Source organism: Pygocentrus nattereri, chromosome 9, assembly GCF_015220715.1.
Source record: "Pygocentrus nattereri isolate fPygNat1 chromosome 9, fPygNat1.pri, whole genome shotgun sequence".
NCBI classification, from domain to species: Eukaryota; Metazoa; Chordata; class Actinopteri; order Characiformes; family Serrasalmidae; genus Pygocentrus; species Pygocentrus nattereri.
Window position 1 is genome coordinate 9,983,778 of NC_051219.1, and position 23,167 is coordinate 10,006,944.

Genomic DNA, 23,167 nt, shown 5'->3' on the forward strand with positions numbered 1-23,167 from the left:
GTGCTGTGCTGTGACAGTGTCACAATTGGCTCCTCCCACTCCATGTGCTTTTTTGTTTTGGTTTGTCCATGCGCATTTGTTTTGGTTTAAGTCCTGCCCCCCTGTTTGGTTGCTCCGCCCCTGATTGTGTTCACCTGTCCCTTGTTACCCTTTGTTATTTAAGCCCTGTGTTTGCCCTTAGTGTTTGCCGGTCTTTGTATGAATGTATCGGTCTTCGTTGCATATCCCTGCCCTGTTTGAACTGTTTATAGTTTGTCTGAACCCCAATCTGTCCGTATTGGCTCTTTGACCCTGGACCATTTTGACCACGACCCTGGATTTGCCCCTAATAAATCTTGCTTATCTCAGCGTATGTGTCTGCCTCCTCGCTCCACATTACAGATAGTTGTGGACAAAACCAGTTCTGTGTGTTCGTTGATGCAAAGAATGAGACGGGTAGATCAGACTGAAGTTGAACAAACAGAGTTTTATTACAGAATTCTGGAGAGGTTACAAACAGAGAACATGCATCATGTATCTTCCAAGTAAGCGCCGACCTCCCAATGTGTTCTGACTCCTTTTGTACCCTGAAGCTGACTATATGTGTGCATATAAGCTGAACCTAAATGTGTGTGTGTTCCTGTTTAATGGGTGCAGTGCACATATGGTTTACCATATATGGATGCAAGAACCTCATGTTCTAATGGTTAAGCACAGACCTACTTCTGTTTTTGGCCTTGGCTGGTTTCCTGTTATTGCGTACATCTGCATATTTGTCACGTTCTGTCTGTTCTTCACCTGCCCTGCCATGCGAATGTCATAAAACTAAACGCGAGTTAATGCCTTCTGATATTAATGCTTTCTGATATATGCACAATGTTAATGCTTCCATATTAATGCTTAAAAGTATGCTACTAAAAATGTAAAAATCCACAATTCCCCCTTTTGACCTTTCCCCTGAAAGGTCAGTCCTCACACGTATTCTGTGCCCCCCAGATTCCCTAGCCTGTGCTGCTAACCATTTGAGCCACAAATTATCCCCTACATATCCTGTGGTTAATTTAACAATATCAGCCGATGACTACTTAGTGTAGTCTAACCCCATAAGCCCTGGATCACTTACCTCCTGGGTGGTGAGGGTAGATTTAATGATTGTACTATTAACCGGTGCTGATACAGCTTTATTGCGCATGTTTATTTTAATTAACCCCAATGGGTCCCTGCCCAATACATCTACTCCTAATATGAGGTATGGAGAGCGACCAATACTACCCCAATGCGCATCCATAATCGATTTCCCCCAATTAATAGATGAGATCAACGGATTTTGAGTCTCGCTAAAGTCTCATTGAAATGAAATGTGTTCCCAATCTGTCTTATGAGTGTAAGCGTCTCTTGCAGCTAAGGTGGGTTGCCATCTACCCGAGTATTTTATCACTGAGTGCCAGTACTTACACCACCTATCATCCCAGCTCCAGCCAAACCCACACTTAGTCATGACCTGCAGATCCCAGCAAAGATAAACATCATAACCTCTATATAATGAATTCTGACCTGCACGATTGATGACGTCACACAACTCGAATGTCCATGCTGTGGAGCTGCCTAGGGTGTAGTCTAATTCTATTCCCCCATAGCTACAATTCAAAAGGGGGAATTGTGGATTTTTACATTTATCTACTAATACAATGGCCTTTGTTCGTAGTTGATTGTCTACTTCTAATTTTAACCATGTCCAGTGGTGCTGTATTGTGGTTCGGGGCAATGGAGGTGTCCATGCCGAGATAATGAGTTGTTTGGGTGATACTATCGCCAACCATACATGAAATAATAATGCCCGCATATAAAACCCATTTCCTGTTTTCTCCAGGTCCCTTCCTGTCTCCCGAGGAGAGTCTCCTACACCCCCGTGTTCTGTCATTACCGAACAACCCCATGTTACCCCTAAAAGCTAACAAAAAATGATTAACTATATGTGTAAAGGTGCTCTTCGCCAGATGTTGGCCCTTCTGTGCTGGAGGCAGGGTAGACTTTCCCTGTTGTGCCTCTGTCCCCGGGGATTATTCTGCCCCGTTGGGTTGGGACTCCTTCTCTGCCTGTGGTGGGTGCGCTGGTCTGCACTGGGAGAGGTGGTATCAGGCGGGGCCTTTGCTGTTCAGCCGAATGGCGTGAGACGTTCGCTCGACCACTCTGTAGGGTCCTGTAGGCACCACTTCCACTTGATGACCTTCAGACAGACCCACTCAGAAAGTGCTATCTTTGGAGGGGTGTTGGTTTCTGGTTCCCCCTTGGAACGGACCTGCACAAAGTAAGCTTGACACAATGCTTTCAGCTCGTTAAAGTAGGCTTGATGAGATTTATTTTGTATGTCTTTACACGCTAGCACGGTATGGGCCCCCGGAAAAGACATACCTGTCATCAGCTCAAAGGGCGTGAACTCTGTAGGTCTGTTTACAGAGCATCTGACACTGATCAGTACAATTGATAGGGCATCTAGCCAATTTTGCCCTGTAGAATGTACAATTTTGTTCAATTTTGATTTCAGTGTTTGGTTCATGCGCTCCACTTTCTCTTGAGATTGTGGATGATACACTGAGCCGTACGCATGTTTCAGGCCTAGTACTTGCTCTACCCATGCCAAGGCATTACTTGTGAAGTGAGTACTGTTATCTGAGTGAATCCTTTTGGGAAACCCGTGTTGGGGAATCCACTGATTGATCAACATTTTACAGACTGATTTACTTATCTTTCCACATAATGGGGAATGCTTCCACTCAACCTGAAAATTTGTCCACGACAACTAACAGATACCTGTACTTCCTGACTGTGTGAATCATATCCGTGTAATCAATCTGAATAAGTTCCCCCTGGGCCATTGGGCTTAGGGAATTTTCCTACCCCTGGTTTGCAGGTTTTACCCACATTTTTTTACATTACATACTTCACATTCTACTACGTGTGTGGCTATCGCTGTTAAAAATGGATACCACCATCCTTTCAAGTTCTCCCTCATCTGTACCTTTCCTACATAAGCCAACCCGTGAGCACTGCTTTAGCCACTGCTTTCCTACATAAGCCAACCCCAGCACTGCTTTAGCCATAGATGCTGAACAAATCATAATAGGGCAAATCCGCCGAAGGGTCGTAATAGAGGGTGAGGTGAGGGGGGTCGGGAGGAGGACCGTAGAGTTCCATCAGAGAAATCCATGGTCTCCACTGGTTGAATAGATCCAACACCCCTGTAGTTGTGTCGTTGACAAGGCCCCAATAGATGTCTACCATGTCATCATTTGTGGCAGACATAAGTACATGCTGGGGCTGTTTTCACCATAGCAACTGGTGACCTGACCTTTTGGCCAGGTCAAAGTCAGTCCTGTGGGGCTGCACAGAATGGAGCAAATCTTGTCCACACAAATTCACTGGTGCTTGTGTGGCAATAACAAATGTATGCGTGACAGTCTGAGAGCCATTAGAGACTGCTAATGGCTTAGTTTTGGGCAGAGTCATTGAGTCCCCTGAGAAACCTCTTACTGAGAGATAGTTGCTGCTCATCTCAGCTTTCACCAGCTCAAACTGCAGTTTGTCTACTTCACCTGTCCTGGCGTCTACCTTTTCCTTATGTTTGTTCATGTGGAACAGGATGGTAACGTTCCTGCCTTTCCATGTTCCGCCTTAGCCTCATCTACTTCCTTTGTCGCCCTGGCTGTGAAATCATTTAGAGCCTGTCCTAGGGAAATCTGATCTTGTGGTGACTGCTCCTTGTCCAGCATCCACTTTCTCCGTTTCCTTCTTCAGCTTTTTCCACTTTTTTCGGGTCTGTCTCTAGGTCATAAAATGCTTTCGCCAAAATCATTATTTGTTCCTCTAGTGTTTTCCATCGCCAATTACCCACCCCAAATTTATTATCCAGCTCCTTTTCCAAATCTCTCTTACCATATTCAGCCATGTTGATCAAAAACTGGTACTCACCAAGATGTCTTCGAAGTTTTACTTGCTCGACTCACAATGCTCAGTTATCACCGTTAGGTTTACCACATGTGAGGAACTTCAAACTTTTATGAATCAGCGCATTAGAGGACCATCCCCAGGGACTCCAACCTGCTGGCTTAGAGGACTCAAACCTCAGGGACTCCAACCCGTTGCTTTAGAGGACTCGAACCTCAGGGCCTCTACAACGCTAATTTAGAGGAGTAGAACCTCAGGGCCTCTAACCTGTTAATTTAGAGGACTTGAACTTCAGGGCCTCTAACCCGTTAATTTAGAGGACTCGAACCTCAGGGCCTCTAACCAATCCCAGGGGCTTTCAACCCAGTCCTTATCCCGTCACCTCGTCAGATGATGGGAGGGGTTTCTGGTTAATTACAGGCCCATTTCCAAGCTGCCTTTTATCTCAAAAATATTGGAAAAAGTGATCTATGCCCAGCTGAAATCCTATTTGGATGAACAAAATATCCTGGAGGTTTTTCAGTCTGGTAATAAAACCTGTCATAGCACAGAATCAGCACTTATTAGGGTTTTTAATGATATCCTCCTGTCCAATGACTCTGGTGATCATGTGATGCTTCTGTTGTTAGATCTCACTGCAGCATTTGACACAGTGGATCACAACATTTTAATATCCAGATTGCAGAATTTGGTGGGCATTTGCGGGGTGGCTTTGGAATGGTTTAGGTCATATTTGTCAGATAGAACCCTGTGTGTGAAGCTGGCGAATTCAAAATCCTCCTCTGTTCCTCTGTCATATGGGGTTCCACAGGGCTCAGTTTTAGGACCTTTACTGTTCTCTCTATCTGCTCCCACTGGGTTCCATTTTAAGAAAACATGGCATCGCTTTCCATTGCTATGCTGATGACACCCAGATTTATGTCCCATTGAAGAAGAAAGATGCCTTTTCTATTAAACCTCTTCTCTTATGTCTCGAGGACATTAAAGCCTGGATGTCAGTAAGCTTTTTAAATTTTAATGAAGATAAAACAGAAGTGATGGTGTTCCAGTGGTTTCTGTGGAACCCACACTCTTGTGGAATTGGGCCCCCTTAAGCAGTATGAGATGAAAGTAATTTCTAACTTGGGTTTTAAAATGGACAGTGATTTTAAACTGGATCACCAGATTGGCGCAGTAGTGAAGTCCTGCTTTTATCACTTAAGGCAAGTGGCGAAGGTGAAGTCCATTTTAGCACATGAGCACTTTGAAACAGTAATCCATGCCTTCATTGCATCTCGGCTGTGTTGTGTCTTCACTCAACAAAGTAAACATGAATAAATGATTCAACTCGGAGGTAGAATGAACATGACTTTTACTGAGCTTCAATGTAGTCTCAATGTACACATATCACTGCACTGGCAGGTAACCTATAGGTAAACCCAATAGCTAGGGGAGTGGGTCCGCTGAAGTAAATACATCCACTTTAAATACTACAATCCTCCCCTTTTAGATTAATGCTACATAACTAAAGTGACATATAACATTGTCAATGCATTTAACACAATCTGTTATTCAGTTGGCATATGTTGAAACTTTTTTTTTTTTTTTTTTCCCCAGTCCATAAGTGAACTCACAAATCCAATCTTTTCGGTGGTGCCCTGAGTCGTTCGGGGTTACGTCTCGGAACTTGTGGAGTGCTCTCTGTAAGGGGCACTTCCTCTGTAACTGTGGGTGTCACTGTACTGTGGTCGGTGTTGGTTCCAAGATCAGGTGGATATGCTGGTTGCGCCAGTGTCTGTGGTTGAGCATTCAACAGCTGGTCCACATGACGTCTCCGTGTGTGCTCACCAGTGTCCACGTCGTACATCAGAGGGCCGCTCCAAGTGACTATCCAGGTGACCACTTGTCCCCTCGGTAATCACGTGCCAGTACCTGCTGTCCCACATCGAAGCTTCTTGCCGTTTCACCCGAAAAACTGCTGAACTGTTTTTTCTGCACTTCTCTCCTCAGGTTTGGCTTGGCTTCAGAAGGTCAATGCGAGATCTCAGCTGTCTGTTCATAAACAGCATTGCAGGTGTCTGATTGGTTGTTGCATGGACAGAATTGCGGTACACCAGAAGGAAATTGTCAATTTTGTGTTGAAGAGAGATGTCTTCTTTTGTCATTGCTATTATGGACTTTTTAAATGTTTGTACGAACCGTTCTGCTAACCCATTTGTTGCTGGATGGTGAGGTGCTGACTTGAAATGTTTGATACCATTCTTTTTCATGAAATCTTGAAACTCTTCAGAAGTATACTGTGGGCCATTGTCACTCACAATTTGCTCAGGCAGGCCATTCCTGGCGAAGATGGTTCTCAGAACAGAAATAGTCTTTTCGGATGTTGTTGATTTCATTGGGACTACTTCTGGCCATTTTGAGTGAGCATCCACAGCTATGAGAAACATTGCGTTCATGAACGGGCCAGCAAAATCAATGTGCGCACTCTGCCAGGGTGCAGACGGCCATTCCCACGGATGTAGGTGAGCCTGTGGCGGTGCGTTTTGAATGCTCTGGCATCCTGGGCAGGTTTTGGTGATGTCCTCAATTTGTTTATCTATCCCTGGCCACCATACGTAGCTACGGGCCAGGCTTTTCATCTTCACCATACCTACGTGACCCTCATGTAGACTGTCCAACACTCTGGTGCGAAGCTTGGAGGGCACTACCACACGTGATCCACACATCAAGGTTCCCTGGCAAACTGACAGCTGATCACGTCTTGCCAAAAACTCAGGAAAACATGGATTCCCATGGGCAGGCCAACCTTGTACTGTGATGTCATACACCTTGGAAAGTGTTTTTTTGTAACTGGCAGCTGGTCTATCAGTGTTGTGTGGAATATTTCAGCCGGGTCACCTTTTGATGGAATTTCTTCTATAGATGTTGACAGTGGGAGGCGCGACAAACCGTCAGCATTGCAGTGCTGTTTAGTCCACTTGAACTCGATGTCATATGAGTGTGCTCCTAAGAACAGGGCCCATCGCTGTAGTCGCGCATCTGACATCACTGGGACTCCTTTCCGTGGATTGAATATTGACACTAGGGGCTGATGATCAGTCACTAAGGTAAACCTTTGGCCATAGAGATAATGGTGGAACTTTTTGATACCCCATACCAGGCTAAGGGCCTCCCTATCTATCTGTGCATAGTTGCGTTCAGCACTTGAAAGGGACCTTGAAGCGAATGCAATTGGGCGTTCAAGTCCATTATCCATTGTGTGTGATAAGATTGCACCAATGCCGTACGGGGACGTGTCACATGCTAGACGGATTGGTCTGGATGGATCATAGTGGGTAAGTACCTCGTCAGATGTTATTAGTCTTTTTGTTTCTGCAAATGCCCTTTCACATTTTTCTGACCAACGCCATTCCACTCCTGTCTGCAGTAGCGCATTTAGTGGATACAGCACTGAAGCAAGGTTTGGTAGAAACTTGTGGTAATAGTTGACGAGACCCAGGTACGATCTCAATTGTGACATATTTTCAGGTTTAGGTGCTTTCAGTACTGCTTCAATTTTGTTTTGTGATTTATGTAAGCCGTGCTTTCAATGACATGTCCACAGTATGAGATTTCTCTTTTGAAAAACTCACATTTCTCTCTCTTTGCCCGTAGACTGTACTCATTCAGCCTGGTGAGTACTTTGCTCAGGTTCTGGAAGTGATCATCATCATCTTTTCCTGTTATGATAATATCATCCAGGTAGCATTGTGTTCCAGGTATGTCCTGGAGCACCTGATCCATGGCTCTTTGCCAGATGGCTGGAGCTGAAGCAACACCAAACACAAGTCGATTGTATTGGTAAAGTCCCTTATGGGTGTTGATGGTTAGGAACTTTTTGCTTGACTCCTCCACTTCCATCTGGAGATAGGCCTGTGACAAGTCGACCTTAGAAAACTTCTCCCCACCAGCCAATGATGAGAAGATGTCTTTGATTCGTGGAAGGGGGTACTGCACTGTGCGCAGCACCAGGTTAATGCTCACCTTGAAGTCCCCACATATACGCACTTCACTTTTTCCTTTCTTCATCACGGGAACAATGGGCGTAGCCCAGTCACTCCAGTCAACTTTTGAGAGAATGCCAGATGCCTCCAAATTCTGCAGTTCGGCGTCTACCATAGGACGTAGTGCATACGGCACTGGGCGCGCTTTGTGGAATCTTGGGTTGGCATCTTTTTCAAGTTCAATTTTGGCCTTTAGGTGTTTAAGTTTACCAATGCCTTTCTCAAACACGTGTGCATTAGCCTCCAACATCTGTGACAGTCTCTGGTCAGGGCTGCGGGTGGAGCTCTTGCGGTTTGTTGAGATATTCAGGGCTTTTATTGCATGCCAATCAAGCTGAATTCTTCTCAGCCATTCACATCCTAGTAGAGCTGGGCCTGTGGTTTTCAGGACATAGAGCTCTAACTTGTGTGTTTGGTCACCTTAGGCCACATCCACTTTAAGTTTCCCTTTGGGTGACACCTTTTCACCTGTGTACATTTTTAACATCACTGATGTCTTTTTCAGTGGTAAGTGAGAAATAGTCGGTCTTAGAGATAACTGACAAGGCTGAACCTATGTCCAGTTCCATTTTAAGTTTCACTCCAGACACTGTTGTCGTGACCCATGTTATTTTCCGGTCTTCTTCAGTTATGCTATACAGCTCTAAACATGACAAGTCATCTTCCTCACTGCTGTGTGTGTTATCTGAATGTTCTGTTACTTTGTGCATTTCATTTGCTTTGGCCTTTAATTTAGGTTTAAAACCTTTGCTCTTTCCAGATTTTTCTTTTTAGGTATTAGTTTGGTCTGTTTTGCATGCTCTTTCTATGTGGCCTTGTTTGTGGCATTTCCTACATGTCTTTTCTTTGAACCAGCAGTCGTTTGCATGGTGAGAGGATTTACCACACCTGTAGCATTTTTGCTTTTTCCCATTCAAGGACATTTGATGTACTTTGTTTTCTAGGGTTTTCTTCTGTAGCTCTGATGCACCCTTAGCTGCTGTTTCCATTGAGATAGCTAGTTTGAATGCTTTCTTCAAATCTAGCTCTTTTTCTGACAGTAGCCTTTTCTGTGTGCTTGTACAGTGAATGCCACATACCAATCTAACTCTTAAGGCATCGTTAAGCCCATCTTTAAAGTCACAATGCTGCGAGAGTTTGCGCAGTTCGGCCATATACTCAGATATGCTTTCATCCATTGTTTGATTCCGTTTATGAAATCTGAATCTTTCCGCTATCACTAATGGTGCGGGGTTTAAGTGCTTCTGCAACGTCTCAACAATATCTTTGTATGACTTGCTCGACGGTTTCGCGGGGCTCAGGAGATTACGCAGTAGACCGTAGGTTTTAGCTCCCATTAGACTGAGGAGGACGGAACTTTTTTTGTTATCCTCGATATCATTAGCGTCGCAGTATAACTCCACTCGCTCTATGTATGATTCCCAGTCTTCATTTGTGCTATCAAACTCCTCTACTTTCCCAACGTAAGCCATTTCGGACATGAAATCCAGATCTTATCCGTTTATCCTTTCACTGTGTCCTATGCACTGTTACTCACGGATCCTTTGCTAGGTTTCATTTCATCTCCTCTTTGTTTCTCCTTCCCTCCGGTTTAACTTTTCATTTCGTGCAGTTGTTTAGGGTCCGGTTTTACTCGTCGCCAATTTGTTGTGTCTTTACTCAACAAAGTAAACATGAATAAATGATTCAACTCGGAGGTAGAATGAACATGACTTTTACTGAGCTTCACTGTAGTCTCAATGTACACATATCACTGCACTGACAGGTAACCTATAGGTAAACTCAATAGCTAGTGGAGTGGTTCCGCTGAAGTAAATATATACTTTATATACTACAGGCTGGATTACTGTAATGCACTTTATTTTGGAGTCAGCCAGTCCTCCCTCAAATGTCTCCAGGTGGTGCAGAACGCAGCTGCCCGGCTACTAACGGGGTCACGCAAGAGGGAGCACATAACTCCCATTCTGGCCTCCCTCCACTGGCTGCCTGTGCATTTTAGAATTCTTTTTAAGATTCTCTTATTTGTTTTTAAATCCTTAAATGGACTTGCCCCGCCTTACCTCTCTGAGCTCCTCCATCTGCATGTGCCCACACGGTGCCTCCGGTCAGCTGATCAGCTACTCCTGGAGGTACCGAGGTCTAGGCTTAGGCTCAGAGGGGATCGAGCCTTTTCAATAGCAGATCTGAAATTATGGAACGAACTGCCAGTTTTTATTAGACAGGCCTCTTCTTTGTCAACTTTTAAAACCAGCCTCAAAACCTACTTTTATTCCTTGGCTTTTCAATTAACATAATTTTTATTCCTGCATCTTATTTGTGTATGGTTTTATTTATATTTACTTTCTTACTGTTTATAGCTTATATTATTTTATTGGTATGGTTTTATTGGTTTACTGTTCTATATGTCTGTTTTATACCTGCAGTGTTCAGCACTTTGTTGCAGCCTCTGTTGTTTTTAAAGTGCTTTACAAATAAATTTGAGTTGAGTTGAGTTCACCAATTCCCAGCAAAACACACAAAATATACCTCTTTTAGTCACTCAGTGTCACTTCACTATTCACGTTGTGGACGAAACCAGTCCTGCGTGTTCGTTGATGCAAAACAAATGAGACGAGTAGATCAGACTGAAGTGAAACAAATGGTTTTATTACAGAATTCTGGAGAGGTTACAAACAGAGAACATGCATCATGTATCTCCCAAGTAAGCTCTGACCCCTTCTCATCTGACTCCCTTTTATATAGTCGCATGACAGCTCCTTCCTTACCCAAGATATCAGTAGATTCCATCAAGCCTCCAAATGTGTGTGTTAGGCCATCTCACCAATCCACATCATAAAAGTTTAAGGATGCACTCGAGACGTGAGCGCGTCTGCAAGGTCAGCTTAAGGTATTCCCTGTGTTTACCAACTCCCCCCGTTTTCCAGACAATGGCTCTGCTTATCTGACCAGATGAACCACATGTGTGGTGTGCTAATCCCAGGGTCTACTACTATTAGCTTCGAGGTATTTCCTGTTATCTGACGTCCTTGTGTATTTCATTCGTTGATGCAAAGAATGAGACGAGTAGATCAGACTGAAGTTGAAGTTTGAAGTTGAGTTTTATTACAGAATTCTGGAGAGGTTACAAACAGAGAACATGCATCATGTATCTCCCAAGTAAGCTCCGACCTCCCAATGTGTTCTGACTCATGTCATATCATAAAACTAAACACGAGTTAATGCCTTCTGATATATGCACAAGCCCGAGTTTGACATGTCCCAACGCCACCAAGCCGGAGACAGCAAATCCCCTGCCGCTGAGGGAACACGAGCATCTCGCTGGTCTCGTAAGAAGGCAAAGGACCTACCCGCCTTGTGTTTTCTATGGTACTCGGCTCGCTATCAAGCGCCACTGCGAGATGTCAATTGCTTGAGAGAGCCTTGGGAGCAGCCGAGTGGGTCCTGTGTCTGTCTGTTACGATATCCCCACCTGGAGCTCCTGATTCCGTGGCCGCACCCCGAGGCAAGTCGCCGCGCCTCCGGACCCACCACCAGTTGCCGTGCCTCCGGACCCGCCGCCAGTCTCGTTGGACGTCGTAGCGGGCCCGCCTGCCCCCATGGATGTCGTACCAGGCCCGCCTGCCCCCGTGGACATTGTAGCAGGCCCGTCTGCCCCCGTGGACGTCGTAGCAGACCCGCCTGCCCCCGTGACTTTACAGCCCCTTTGTTCCCGCCCATCCCGCCCTCGCCTGTGTCTGTTCCCCCTGGGCCTTCTGTTTCTCCTGTCTCTGTTCCCTGTGGTCCTTCTGTGCCTCCTGTGTCTGTTTCTGTTCCTTTGTTTCTGCCCTGTTCGGTCCCTGGTTTTGTCCTGTTCCCTGCTGTTGTGTCTGTGTCGGTTCCCGTTCCTGTTGTGGTTCCCATTCCTGTGTCTCCTTTTGTTTCTGTTCCTGTTTCTGTTTCTGTACTCGTTTCTGTTCCTGTGTCTTTCTTGGTTCCTGTTCCCCTGTCTTTTGCATGGTCTGTCTTGCCTTCTTGTTTCCCTCATCCTGTGTCTCCGGTCGTCTCTCGTTTGGCGTCGTTTTGTGTTGTGCCTCCTCATCGTCCCTCCATTTTTCGTCCTCATTTTGTTTCGTCTATTCCTGTGTCTTGTGTGTCTCCGTCTGTGTCTCTTCCTGTTGCCCGTTTCTGCGTCTGTGCCTGTTTCTGCCTCTGCTCTGGCTTCTGTGTCTGTGCCTGTCCTTGTTTAGTTTGGTTCTGTCTTTGTTTTTGGGTTTTGCTTTCTTGTCTTTTTTTGTTCTGTAGGGCACGCCTCTGTGTGCGTGTCTTTGGGGGGGGGTACTGAACCCCATTCTATCCGTGTCGGCTTTATGACCTTGGACCGTTATGACCCTGATTCTGGATTTGCACTTAATAAATCTCGCTTATCTCAGCACATGCGTCTGCCTCCTCTCTCCCCGTTACACATGTGCTGATGTCCATTAATAATTAACAAATTATAACAATCTATAGAGCCGAATTCACTTGGGAATTCTTACTCAGCAGACTTGTAAAAACTATAGCTATGGATTAAAATGGATCTCATCAGTGATCCCTGGAATCACAGCACCTCCTCAGGTAAAACTCATCCAGCCCTATCAGTTACTTCGACGTAGAGTGATGACCCCAAAGAAGAAGTGGGAGCGTTCTGAAAAACGTCTAATTCTTTTAATCAGGCAAACTCTCCCTTACTTTTCTGGTCTTGGCACTCATTGCACCCAGTGGTTGGTCAAAGAACTGAACCCCAAAATCCCAACCCTACCCTTCTCCCAGTCACCACAAAAGCTGGTCAGAATTTTTAACCCAAAATGTTGTCAGTATTTCATTGCTAAATCAAAACCTCAAGAAAATAAATAAATAAATAAAACACTACTTTCACTCGTGTATGTTATGAGTGCAGGGTGTGTTGAAGCCACAGAGAGCTTTGAGCAGGAACATTCACCACAAAGCCAAACCCACTTAGAACAGACGTTAACCCACTTGCATTTCTATTTCACACATTCAGCTTCGCAATCCTGCCAGACAACATCAGCAAATGTTCAGCTGTAATGTTGAAAATGTGCATTGCAGTCTAAAAATATACAGCATCATGAGTCAAATACCACTGTGTGGACTTTGCATGTTCCACTTTGGGCTGCAGCGCTCAATCACTGCTGTAGCAAAACAGGTGAGTCAGAAAACTCAAACCTCACTATTTCAATATTCTGCAGCTCACCACTCACAGGCTGCAGCCGAATGCATTAGATCTTAAGACGTGTCCAAAAACAACCTAACTCAGGGCTGCCACAGTGTGGCCACAGGTCAAAGTAGATTCATAAAGCCCATTTGAGTCCCAGTAGCACTTTACAGATCTGTAATAAGCAGTATTATAGTAACAAACTATACTAAAATCTAATTTATATGTTGATTTTCTAGTTGGTAAAAAAGTCATAGATCACTGTGATAGTTACTAATGAATTGCAAGAATCAACTTGAACATGGACTTTTTTTTGTTACCATTATTATTTCTGACAAGTTACTGCTAGTATTATTTGCATAATGATTTGCAAATCATGTAAACCACATTTTAAATGAAAATACTACAAAGAAAATATACCAACAATGTTATTGTTTTTTTTTTAAATATATATACCCATTTTAAATTTGATGCTAACAACAAGTTCCAAAAAAGTTGGAATGGGGGCATGTTCACCACTGTATTTCATCACCTGTTCTTTTAACTGCACCCTGTAAGTGTTGATATAGGATTTCAGCTGCTCATCAGTTCAGAGTCTCCTTTGCAGAATTTTTCATTTCATAATGTGCACGATGCATTATGACTGGTACCCGGACTCTTTTAATATGGAGCCATGCTGCTGTAATATATGGCCTTTTTTCCCAACCATTTGAATAGGCTTTACCCATTTTATTATATATCATAAATGATTTCTTAGGACATATTGTTGGAAACTGGGGGCTTTGAGACCTCCGTAGGTTCTATGCATATGTAATGTGACTAATTTGATTCTAGGTGGTTTATTTTTCCAGTAAAATTTGGAGATAATAGAACCTAAGGTTTTGAAACAGGTAGAGTGAGGTTGATTTGGAACCACTGAGAAAAAAGTAGTTTACTTTTGGTAATATGTTCATTTTTATTGTAGATATTCTGCCAATAAGGGATAGTGGATTGTATCGTGCCTTACATTTTCTTTGCTCATTTTCAATTTTTCTGTGGGGTTGTTTAACATCTTATAGTTCCTTAATTTTTTTGTTGTAGATTAGATTCATTTTCTGTATCTTTCTTTTTCTTATAGGAGGAGTAGGATATTATTTTGCCTCTTAACATGGCTTTCCCAGTTTCCCAAAGTAGTGTTGGTGAAGTTTCTGGAGAATCAATTATTTCTAGGAAGGATGCCCACTCTTTTCTGATATAACTATCAAATTCTAAAACTTTTAGGAGAAAAGTTAATACATCCGAAAGATTTATGCACATGATTTATATTTCACTTGAGTGAAACAGGGGTCTGGTCACTAATTATTATAGGGTGGTTTGATACTGCCTTGCTGAAATGATCAAAGCCTTCTCTGAAAAAGACGTCATCTGGATGGCAACATATGTTGCTTAAACATGTATATATATATATATCATTCAGCATTAATGGTGCCTTCACAGATGTGCATATTACCCATGTCATTTGCACTAATATCCCCCTCTACCATCATGAATACATTCTCCTAACAAACAAACAAACTCAGCTCTTTTTAAGGACGCTTAGGCTGCCAGCCAGATGAAAACCAACTGGCTGTCATTAAGGGCAGTGTGAGCATCCTCAGCCGCCTGGGTCGAACGGCGCAGCCTTGCTGTGTAACAGGGGTCAGGGCCTGGGCATCACAGCTCGGGACTCGCTCCTTCCTCTGGTGCCTCTCGCACCAGCGTCGTTCTCCTCCTCCCGCCGTCACTTGCGTGTGTTGTTTATTCTCAGTTGTGTAGGTGGGATGACGAAAGCTCTCTAGACACTATTATTAAAGATGGCGCTTAAAGCCCTTGCTGCAGAGACCCAGAAGCCAATGTGGAATCTCTCTCTGAAGTCCGAGATGCTTCAGCTTTTTAAGGCAAAATTTACGCACACACATAATGCAAAATCCATACATTAGCACGTGACAATACCTTATGGTATGGCTTACATCTGGTTTTTGTTATTATGGCCTCAGCTTCTAGAAAGACAGAGAGGCCCAACTCTCTCCTTCGACCTGAAACTAGGGCCCCCTCGCTCAGGCTCCATCGACACATATAGAGCCTTTTTCAGCCAGAGCTCCATTGAAACACATGGAGCCTTTTGATAGTACTAGTAGTCAGACAGCAAACAACTACATGTATATTAAAGCCCAATGTCATATATAACATTTTGTCAAGCCTGATACATTTCACGTGCTCTCTCCCCAGCGTCCTCATCGAGGTTCGTCGCCGCGGAGTGTTCGGCCCTGCCTTTCTGCCGGCTCTCTCGGCCGTCATCGTCGGGGCCCGGGGGGTAGGCGCATGCCGCATACACCAACTGGACCCTCAGACTGACAAAAGCAGCTCTTCTGAAAATTTGAGTACACACACATTTGCAGTCTGAGCTAAAGAAATACACAGTTCTCCTAAAGGCTGAGACTGATAGAGAAGAGGTGGAAAGAATGTGTGTAATGTGGTCACTGGATGCGTATTATCTTCAGGGAAGGAAAACCTGTCTAAACAGGGCATTTCTGTGCTAACCGTATGACCAAACCCCTAGACTACCACATCACATACACAAACAGCTACTGTGACTCAACCTCCACTTTAGTCCAGTGTGCATGCTTTGCATGCATCAGCTGAGTTTGATGACCAGGGAAAGAATGTTTTGAACTTGCAGTCTTATTTTTTTTATCCACTAGATGGCAATAAAAGGTTACACTTCAGGGACATCCAGTACTGAATGCTTCTTTGATGTACCATTTATTCTTGACTCTAGAGCGCCTGAATTAGCTGATGAACAACTTGAGAACTAATTCAAGGTAAAATGCGTTTGATGAGAAAAGTCACTAAAATGTGCAACATGCAGGTCGTAGTTCTAGTTCATGACCATGAATAGTGTCGTTTAACCATGAAAACACAGAATGTGCCTGGTAGGTCAGGAAAACACTTCTGTGTCACTGCTGGACTGAGAACAGTCCACCAACCAAAAATATCCAATCAACAGCGTCCTGTGACCGCTGATGCAGGACTAGAGGATGACCAACACAAAGTGTGCAGCAGCAGATGAGGGATCTTCTCTGACTTTACATCTGCAAGGTGGACTGACGAGGTAGGAGTGTCTAATAGAGTGGACAGAGAGTGGACACCGTGTTTTAAAAACTCCAGCTGCACTGCTGTGTCTGATCCACTCGTACCAGCATAATACACACTAACACACATCACTGTTACTTCAGTGCTGAGAATGATCCACCACCCAAATGGTACCTGCTCTGTGAGGGTCCATGGGGGTCCTGACCACTGAAGAACAAGGAAAAAGTGGGCTAAAAAAAGTATCAGAGAAAGAGATGGACTACAATGTAACTGTAGAACTACAAAGTGCTCCTATACAGTAAGTGGAGCTGATAAGATGGACAATAGAATGGTAATCAGGGCCTCTGGTGGCTTGGAGAGCCAAAAGCCACTGATGTTACCTCTTACAGCTAGAATTGACCCCATTAGAGCAAAGACATTAGCCGTTCCTCAGGCACTTCTCAGACACACACTTCAGTCACTTTGCAAAACAAAAACCCCTGAAACATCATAAGTAAAAGAAAAAAACAAAAAAAAAAACATTTAAAATGTAGATATTAATAAAAAATAAAATAGCTGCTACAAAGACTTTTACTGTAAGGACTTTCTTACTTTTATGATCTTCAGTCATGACAGTGTAAAGAATATCATCAAAATGATTGTTTACTTTTCAACACTTCAATTTTATGTTGGGTATAATTCATATGAATGCTTATGAGTCTGGCCCATACAGTCATATGCCAAAGTTCAGCGATGGGTAGATAAGTGTAAATAAGTGAACACACTCCTACACATTTTAATACAAAGTCACTATTCAGGTGTTGGTGTAGTTTATAGTGGTTGGTATATTGTAGTGGCCTTCTTTGCTGTAGACTGGGGATCAATTCTATGCCTGGATGAGCACCCTGCTTTATACCAATAAGAGTCCTTGGGCAAGACTCCTAACATTACCTTCACACATATTATACTCTGGATTAGAGCGCCTGCCAAATGGCTTGAATTTAATGTAAATATTTATTTACTAAACTTAACACGTTGGGAGAGGATTAGATAAAAAAGTGGCCTGTGTAAAATTCATGACATATATTAATGTTTCCTTCCTTTCAGTATGTTAAACTGAGGGAAATTAAATAGAAATTGGGAGTTAACATTTGCCCTGTAAACTTACGGTCACTTAGGAAATAAACAACATCTTTTAACAAGGGTGTTCAAACTTTTTCCTACTGTAATTCACATAGGTGTCTTTCACATACAGCCCGTTTTTACAGTATTTACATTCAGAGACAAAGTTACAAAGATATCTGTCCATCACTGATGCAGCTTCAGAAGAATACTGTGAAGACTAAACTGTTAGTTTCTCAGATAATAATTTCAGAAGCTCCTGAAACATCAATATTCCCAACATTGACAGAACACATGCAAATGCGTTTACGGGAATAACACCGTGATCACACCAGGAAACGATCTGCATAACAAAACCACTATGCTCTCTATAGTAGATATGTACATGTAAATGAAGAGCATGCCTTTAGGTCAGAAAGGCTCATAGAAATAACTCTCCTGGACACACACAAAGCCTTGGAGCACATATTAAAATGGTCTGATAGAGTATTTTTAAAAGCTTGGAATTACATGCCATGTTTCATTATACAAGTCTTCAGGTGTGCAACCATACAGCGCCTTCATTATTGTGGTTTGAGTCTTTATAAGATGGGTTTTCCAGACAATTCCAGACTTCAGGCAGGTCAGTCTAGAACCCACATTCTCTAATTACACCGCCGTGCTGTTGAAACTCTGCTGTTCTGCCATGCAGAATGTTTCATGGTGTTAATTCCCATTTACCCTTGGCAAATATAAACTAATAAATAGTTCATTCTTAAGGTCTGATTTGCTGATGTGAAAATGAAATATTAAATGTTGAGCCGTGTGTTTTTCTTCTAAGAACTGTATTTTAACCGTTAAATATATAAATTATACATTCGTTTGCAAAATCAATTGGAAATTTTAAAATGATAGTATTTAAAGTTGCAATAAAATCAATTCCCAAACTTGTCAGATTCCTTGTCACTTATTTAGATTACAAGCTAAATCTACTTTCGGGACAGATTTGCCAAACATGAAATTTGATGCAGGAATAAGAGGCTGTTTTAAGTTTAGCGACCCTTATGTCCGCTAATCTAAAATCCTGCTCAAGCCTGTGGGATTTGTTGCATGTGGGACCAGAAATTATTAAACACATATTATTCAATCAAAACACCATCAGCTTCTTACCAGCGCATTACTATCAGGGTGTTTTAGGCCGTCGTTTTTGTGGGATAGTTTTTTGTTATGAACCAATGAGGCCATATTTTACTGAAGTAAACACACAGCCAGATATCACATTATCCATGTGGCAAAAACACACCAGAAATCCATGTTTATGAATGTGTTACCACCACACTATTTGGTAAATCTGCTTGTGCTTTTTATGAAGCTGGCCCAAAGAGTGTTAGTCTATAGGAGGAGCCTTAGTTTAGCCACACCCCTGTATTTTACATCAGGAAGTGCGACTGCATCCATGTGTGGTGGCAATCAGGTGAGGTGTACAAAGATGCCTACAGTCAAGCATGGTGGTGGGAATGTCATGGTCTGGGGCTGCATGAGTGCAGCAGGTGTTGGGGAGTTACATTTCATTGAGGGACACATGAACTCCAATATGTCCTGTGAAATACTGAAGCAGAGCGTGATCCCCTCCCTCCGGAAACTGGGTCGCAGGGCAGTGTTTCAGCATGATGATGACCCCAAACACACCTCTAAGATAACCACTGCTTTATTGAAGAGGCTGAGGGTAAAGGTGATGGACTGGCCAAGCATGTCTCCAGACCTAAACCCAATAGAACATCTTTGGGGCATCCTCAAGCGGAAGGTGGAGGAGCGCAGTGTCTCGGATATCCACCAGCTCCATGATGTCGTCATGGAGGAGTGGAAAAGCATTCCAGTGGCAACCTGTGAAGCTCTGGTAAACTCCATGCCCAGGAGAGTTAAGGCAGTTCTGGAAAATAATGGTGGCCACACAAAATATTGACACTTCAGGAACTGTCTCTTAGGGGTGTACTCACTTTTGTTGCTGGTGGTTTATTGGCTGTATATTGAGTTATTTTGAGGGAAGAATAAATTTACACTGTTATATAAGCTGCACACAGACGACTTTTCATTGTGTCAAAGTGTCATTTTGTCAGTGTTGTCCCATGAAAAGATAAACTTAAAATATCTGCAGAAATGTGAGGGGAGTACTCACTTTTGTGATACACTGTAATTGGAAGGGCACGGTCTCTATATGGAGAGAAGACATTAGTGACAGTTGAATGAGTAGCATACAAAACACCTCCAGTCAAATTAGTCAAAGTTTTGATTTTCTAAGTGAAAACACATCTACAGGAAATAAACTTGCATAAATATATAATTGTTTTTCTACAAATTTTGGTGCACCATTTCTATTTATTTGCCAAGTTTTAACATTTTAGAAAACAATTCAATAAAATGTGCTGTAACTTTCATGGTGCACTGTAAATATGCCTTCAACGGTACAGAAAGTGTGTACCTTAAAATGTTTTTTCCCAGATAAAAATATCCATTTGTACCTTTTCATAACCAAATGTTTTAAAACAGAACTATAGAATAAAAAGCCTCAAGACGAGACGGGGTGTGTGGAGTCAATACAACTTAGAAAATATTATTTCAGTGGCTTATAGTACAGTTATGTTCCCTGACCAAATGTACCCTTGAGGGTCCCACCCCAGTGACAAGAGGGGCACTGCACCAGGTTAGGTTTTCCTTAAACCCATCTATAGCTATAGCTTTAATAGTGCACCTAAAATTCAGTATTTACAACATATTTTTTCTTTATACAGCATATTTTTTTCTTTATTTTTTTGTATTTGTCTAGTAAGATCTACATGGTTTCCATTGTCTTCTTCTAGGCTATTTATACTCTATTCCTCTACAGTCATTATCCTAACAGCCTGTGCTGTCTTGCATCTAACAGTCATGCTTTTGGTATATTAATGGAATGTTTAAAGCGAGGCCACTGAACTCCACCTGCCTGCGTCGTAATTGATAAATGATTATTAAGATTAAGTGACCCTTATTAGTCCCACAATGGGAAATTTCACCACTGCAAATTAACCCATCCATGCAGTGAAACACCACATATGCAGTAGTGAGCGGTGGGCAGCCCTATCCGCAGTGCTAGGGAAGCAATTGGGGGTCAGGTGCCTTGGTCAAGGACACCTGAATCGCATACTATTGGCTCAGGGGATCTTCCAGTTGCAAGGCTGGTTCCCTAACCTCCAGCCCACGACTGCCCCTAATAAGTTGTGAAGACCTGTTTGGTCAACTGTTCTTCCCACAAAGCTTTTCACTTCATACATGGTTGTTGAAGTGACTTTTACAAAATGCTCGCAGCATGATGAGGACCATGAGTTTGTGGTTGCTAGAGTATTTCTTTTTGTAGTTTGGCTAAAATTAAATTATACTTTTTTCAGTCTTTGAAATCATGGCACAACATAACATATGATTGATAACACATTGGAACTGTATGGCATAAATTTAGCCACAAATGTACTAATATGAATATTTTCTGACATTATTTCTGTTTTTTAGTTAAGACGTTCAAGGTTTTTCTGCTATTTGTAGGACAGTCTACTATCGTAATGGATATATTTGGGTTGAGTGGAAGAACTGAAAGGAATAACGTACAAGTCAATCACTTCGAATTTGCATTTGATTTAATTGCAAATTGTGGTCACAACAGTGGAGGGATTAGACCAGGACTGTCCAGTCTGATCCACAAAGGTCCAGTTTGGCTGTGAATTGGCATTCAAAACAGAACCAAGCTGTCAGGATTGGGAAACCATGACACATTAACAGTTTTACAGGATGAACCACATTGATGGGAGGTTCTTAGAAGCCTTCATGAAGCCACACCCTAATAGATCAGATTTATATCCAACCCAGCTCTGCTTTCATCACATTACAAACCTCTCAGATCTACCAACGATGAAGCTGCAGGTAACACTGGCACTCATCTGTGTGCTTTTCCCAAAAGGTATGAAACATGACTTACAGAGTGTCCTTGAAATATTGGAATTTGCTGAATTTGTCCTTCTTTAAAACTTCTTTAGAATGCAGTTTCACCAAGTTGTTGTTGGAGTGATGTTAAAGAGTCTTTAACGTCTTCCGTACAGTAATTTTATGTGTTACGCTATTGATGGTCAGTGTTTAAGGAGATAAATAGATGTGGCTTTGCTGAACTCTCATGTCTGACTGCACTGTCCTGTAGCGCTGGCACTGCAGTGTTATCAGTGTATACCAGGACTGTCTGGAACATGCACAGACACCACGACGGAGTGTCCAGCTCAGTGTATCAGCAGGGCCATCACAGTGACGACTGGTAAGAATGACCTCAGTGTGTAACGGTGAGACTAACTCTCGATTAACTCGCGTGCTGTGTTCACTAGGTGATCAAGAACATGAGGTAAGTTTAAAGGGCTGTGCAGCACCAGGGCAGTGTTTCATTGGGAGTCTAAACCTGGGATTTAGTAGAATGACCTTCAGTTCGTATTGCTGCAGCACTGATCTCTGCAATGCATTTGAACAGCCAGGTAAAAACAAAAGCATTACATATTAAACAAAGAGCATACATTACAACAGCAGAACTGCAAATTATGTGAAGCCTTTTCTTTTCACTTGTTTATCTGTTAAGATTTTCAACCACCACCGCTTTGGAAGGAGTGCTACGTCTGTACTGAGAAAGACTGCAAAGGAACTCTGACATGTGAACTTGGAAATTACTGCATCACGGCCACAGGTAAAAACTGCAGTCTTGTCTGTAAATCTATAAAGTATTCTTACAGTTCTTAAAGTTGTCTGGGATTGAGATGTTTGTTTGAATGTTCTGGTCTGCTGCAAAATGGGGGCAAAACCAAAAGTGTCACCTGAATTTTTAACGTCTATCTTTGTTCAATTTTACAGTCATATTAGTTAATATATCAAATTATATTTTGTTGATTTTCTAAGTAAAAAAAGGTGAAAACATATAAATGGCAGCCAGTATTTTCAAATAATGTAAAAAAAAAGGAGATACAAGTTTTGATGCTTTGTTTTTGTTCCAGTATCTAACTTTCTCTCTCTCTCTCTCTCTCTCTCACCTACATCTACATTCACAGCTATGTTGCATGGTGCTCGAATGACTTTGAAAGGCTGTGCAAGCAAACATGTCTGTAGTGCCCCTGCATCAATCTTGAAGGAAGCTGGAATCATTGGCAATGTCAGCTGCTGTTCAGGGAACCTGTGTAATAGGGCTAAGGGCTTTTATGAAAACCTGCATAACAGTGCTAAACGCATCAAACAGAGTCTCCTCATCGTGGTCTCCTCATGCATCCTCTTCCATTGAACTCTTTGCTGCTCAAGCATTTTTCCACATTTTTCCTTTCTATATTCCAAGACTAGCAAACCACATATAAACTTAATTCAGAAACAGCTGGAACAGTGTGTGACGTGTTAATTAAAACAGAGAGCAGTGACTAAATTCTGTTTGATCTGTATTAAATTTAGAAAATGTTAAAAAAAAAAAAACATGAAGTTTATTTTTTTTTGTATGATGCAACACTTTCCAAAAAACTTGTTTAACACTATGTTACTTTGGCTTTTTCCTTGTAATAATCGCTTGGGAATAAAAGACACCAATTCATCCAGTTATTGAAAGCAGAATTTTTTGCCATTCTCTTGATATATCAATCTTCAGCTTTTGATGCTATACAACCCCATTTCCAAAAAAAGTTGGGACACTGTGGAGAATGAAAAAAAAAATAGAATGCAATGATATGCAAAATCATGTAAACCATCTTTTTAAAGGAAAATACTACAAAGACAACATGCAGACAACTGAGAAATGTTATTG

At 42.4% G+C, this 23,167-nt stretch overlaps 1 protein-coding gene across 1 annotated transcript; it reads left to right on the forward strand.

The window, feature by feature from the left end:
• Positions 1-21,258: 21,258 nt before the first annotated feature.
• Positions 21,259-22,760, forward strand: LOC108410466 (urokinase plasminogen activator surface receptor-like). Its single transcript, XM_017681551.2, has 5 exons — positions 21,259-21,313; positions 21,548-21,658; positions 21,726-21,869; positions 21,971-22,075; positions 22,434-22,760. The coding sequence occupies exons 1-5, from the start codon at positions 21,265-21,267 to the stop codon at positions 22,658-22,660; spliced, it is 636 nt and encodes a 211-aa protein (XP_017537040.1). The 5' UTR covers positions 21,259-21,264; the 3' UTR covers positions 22,661-22,760.
• Positions 22,761-23,167: the final 407 nt, after the last annotated feature.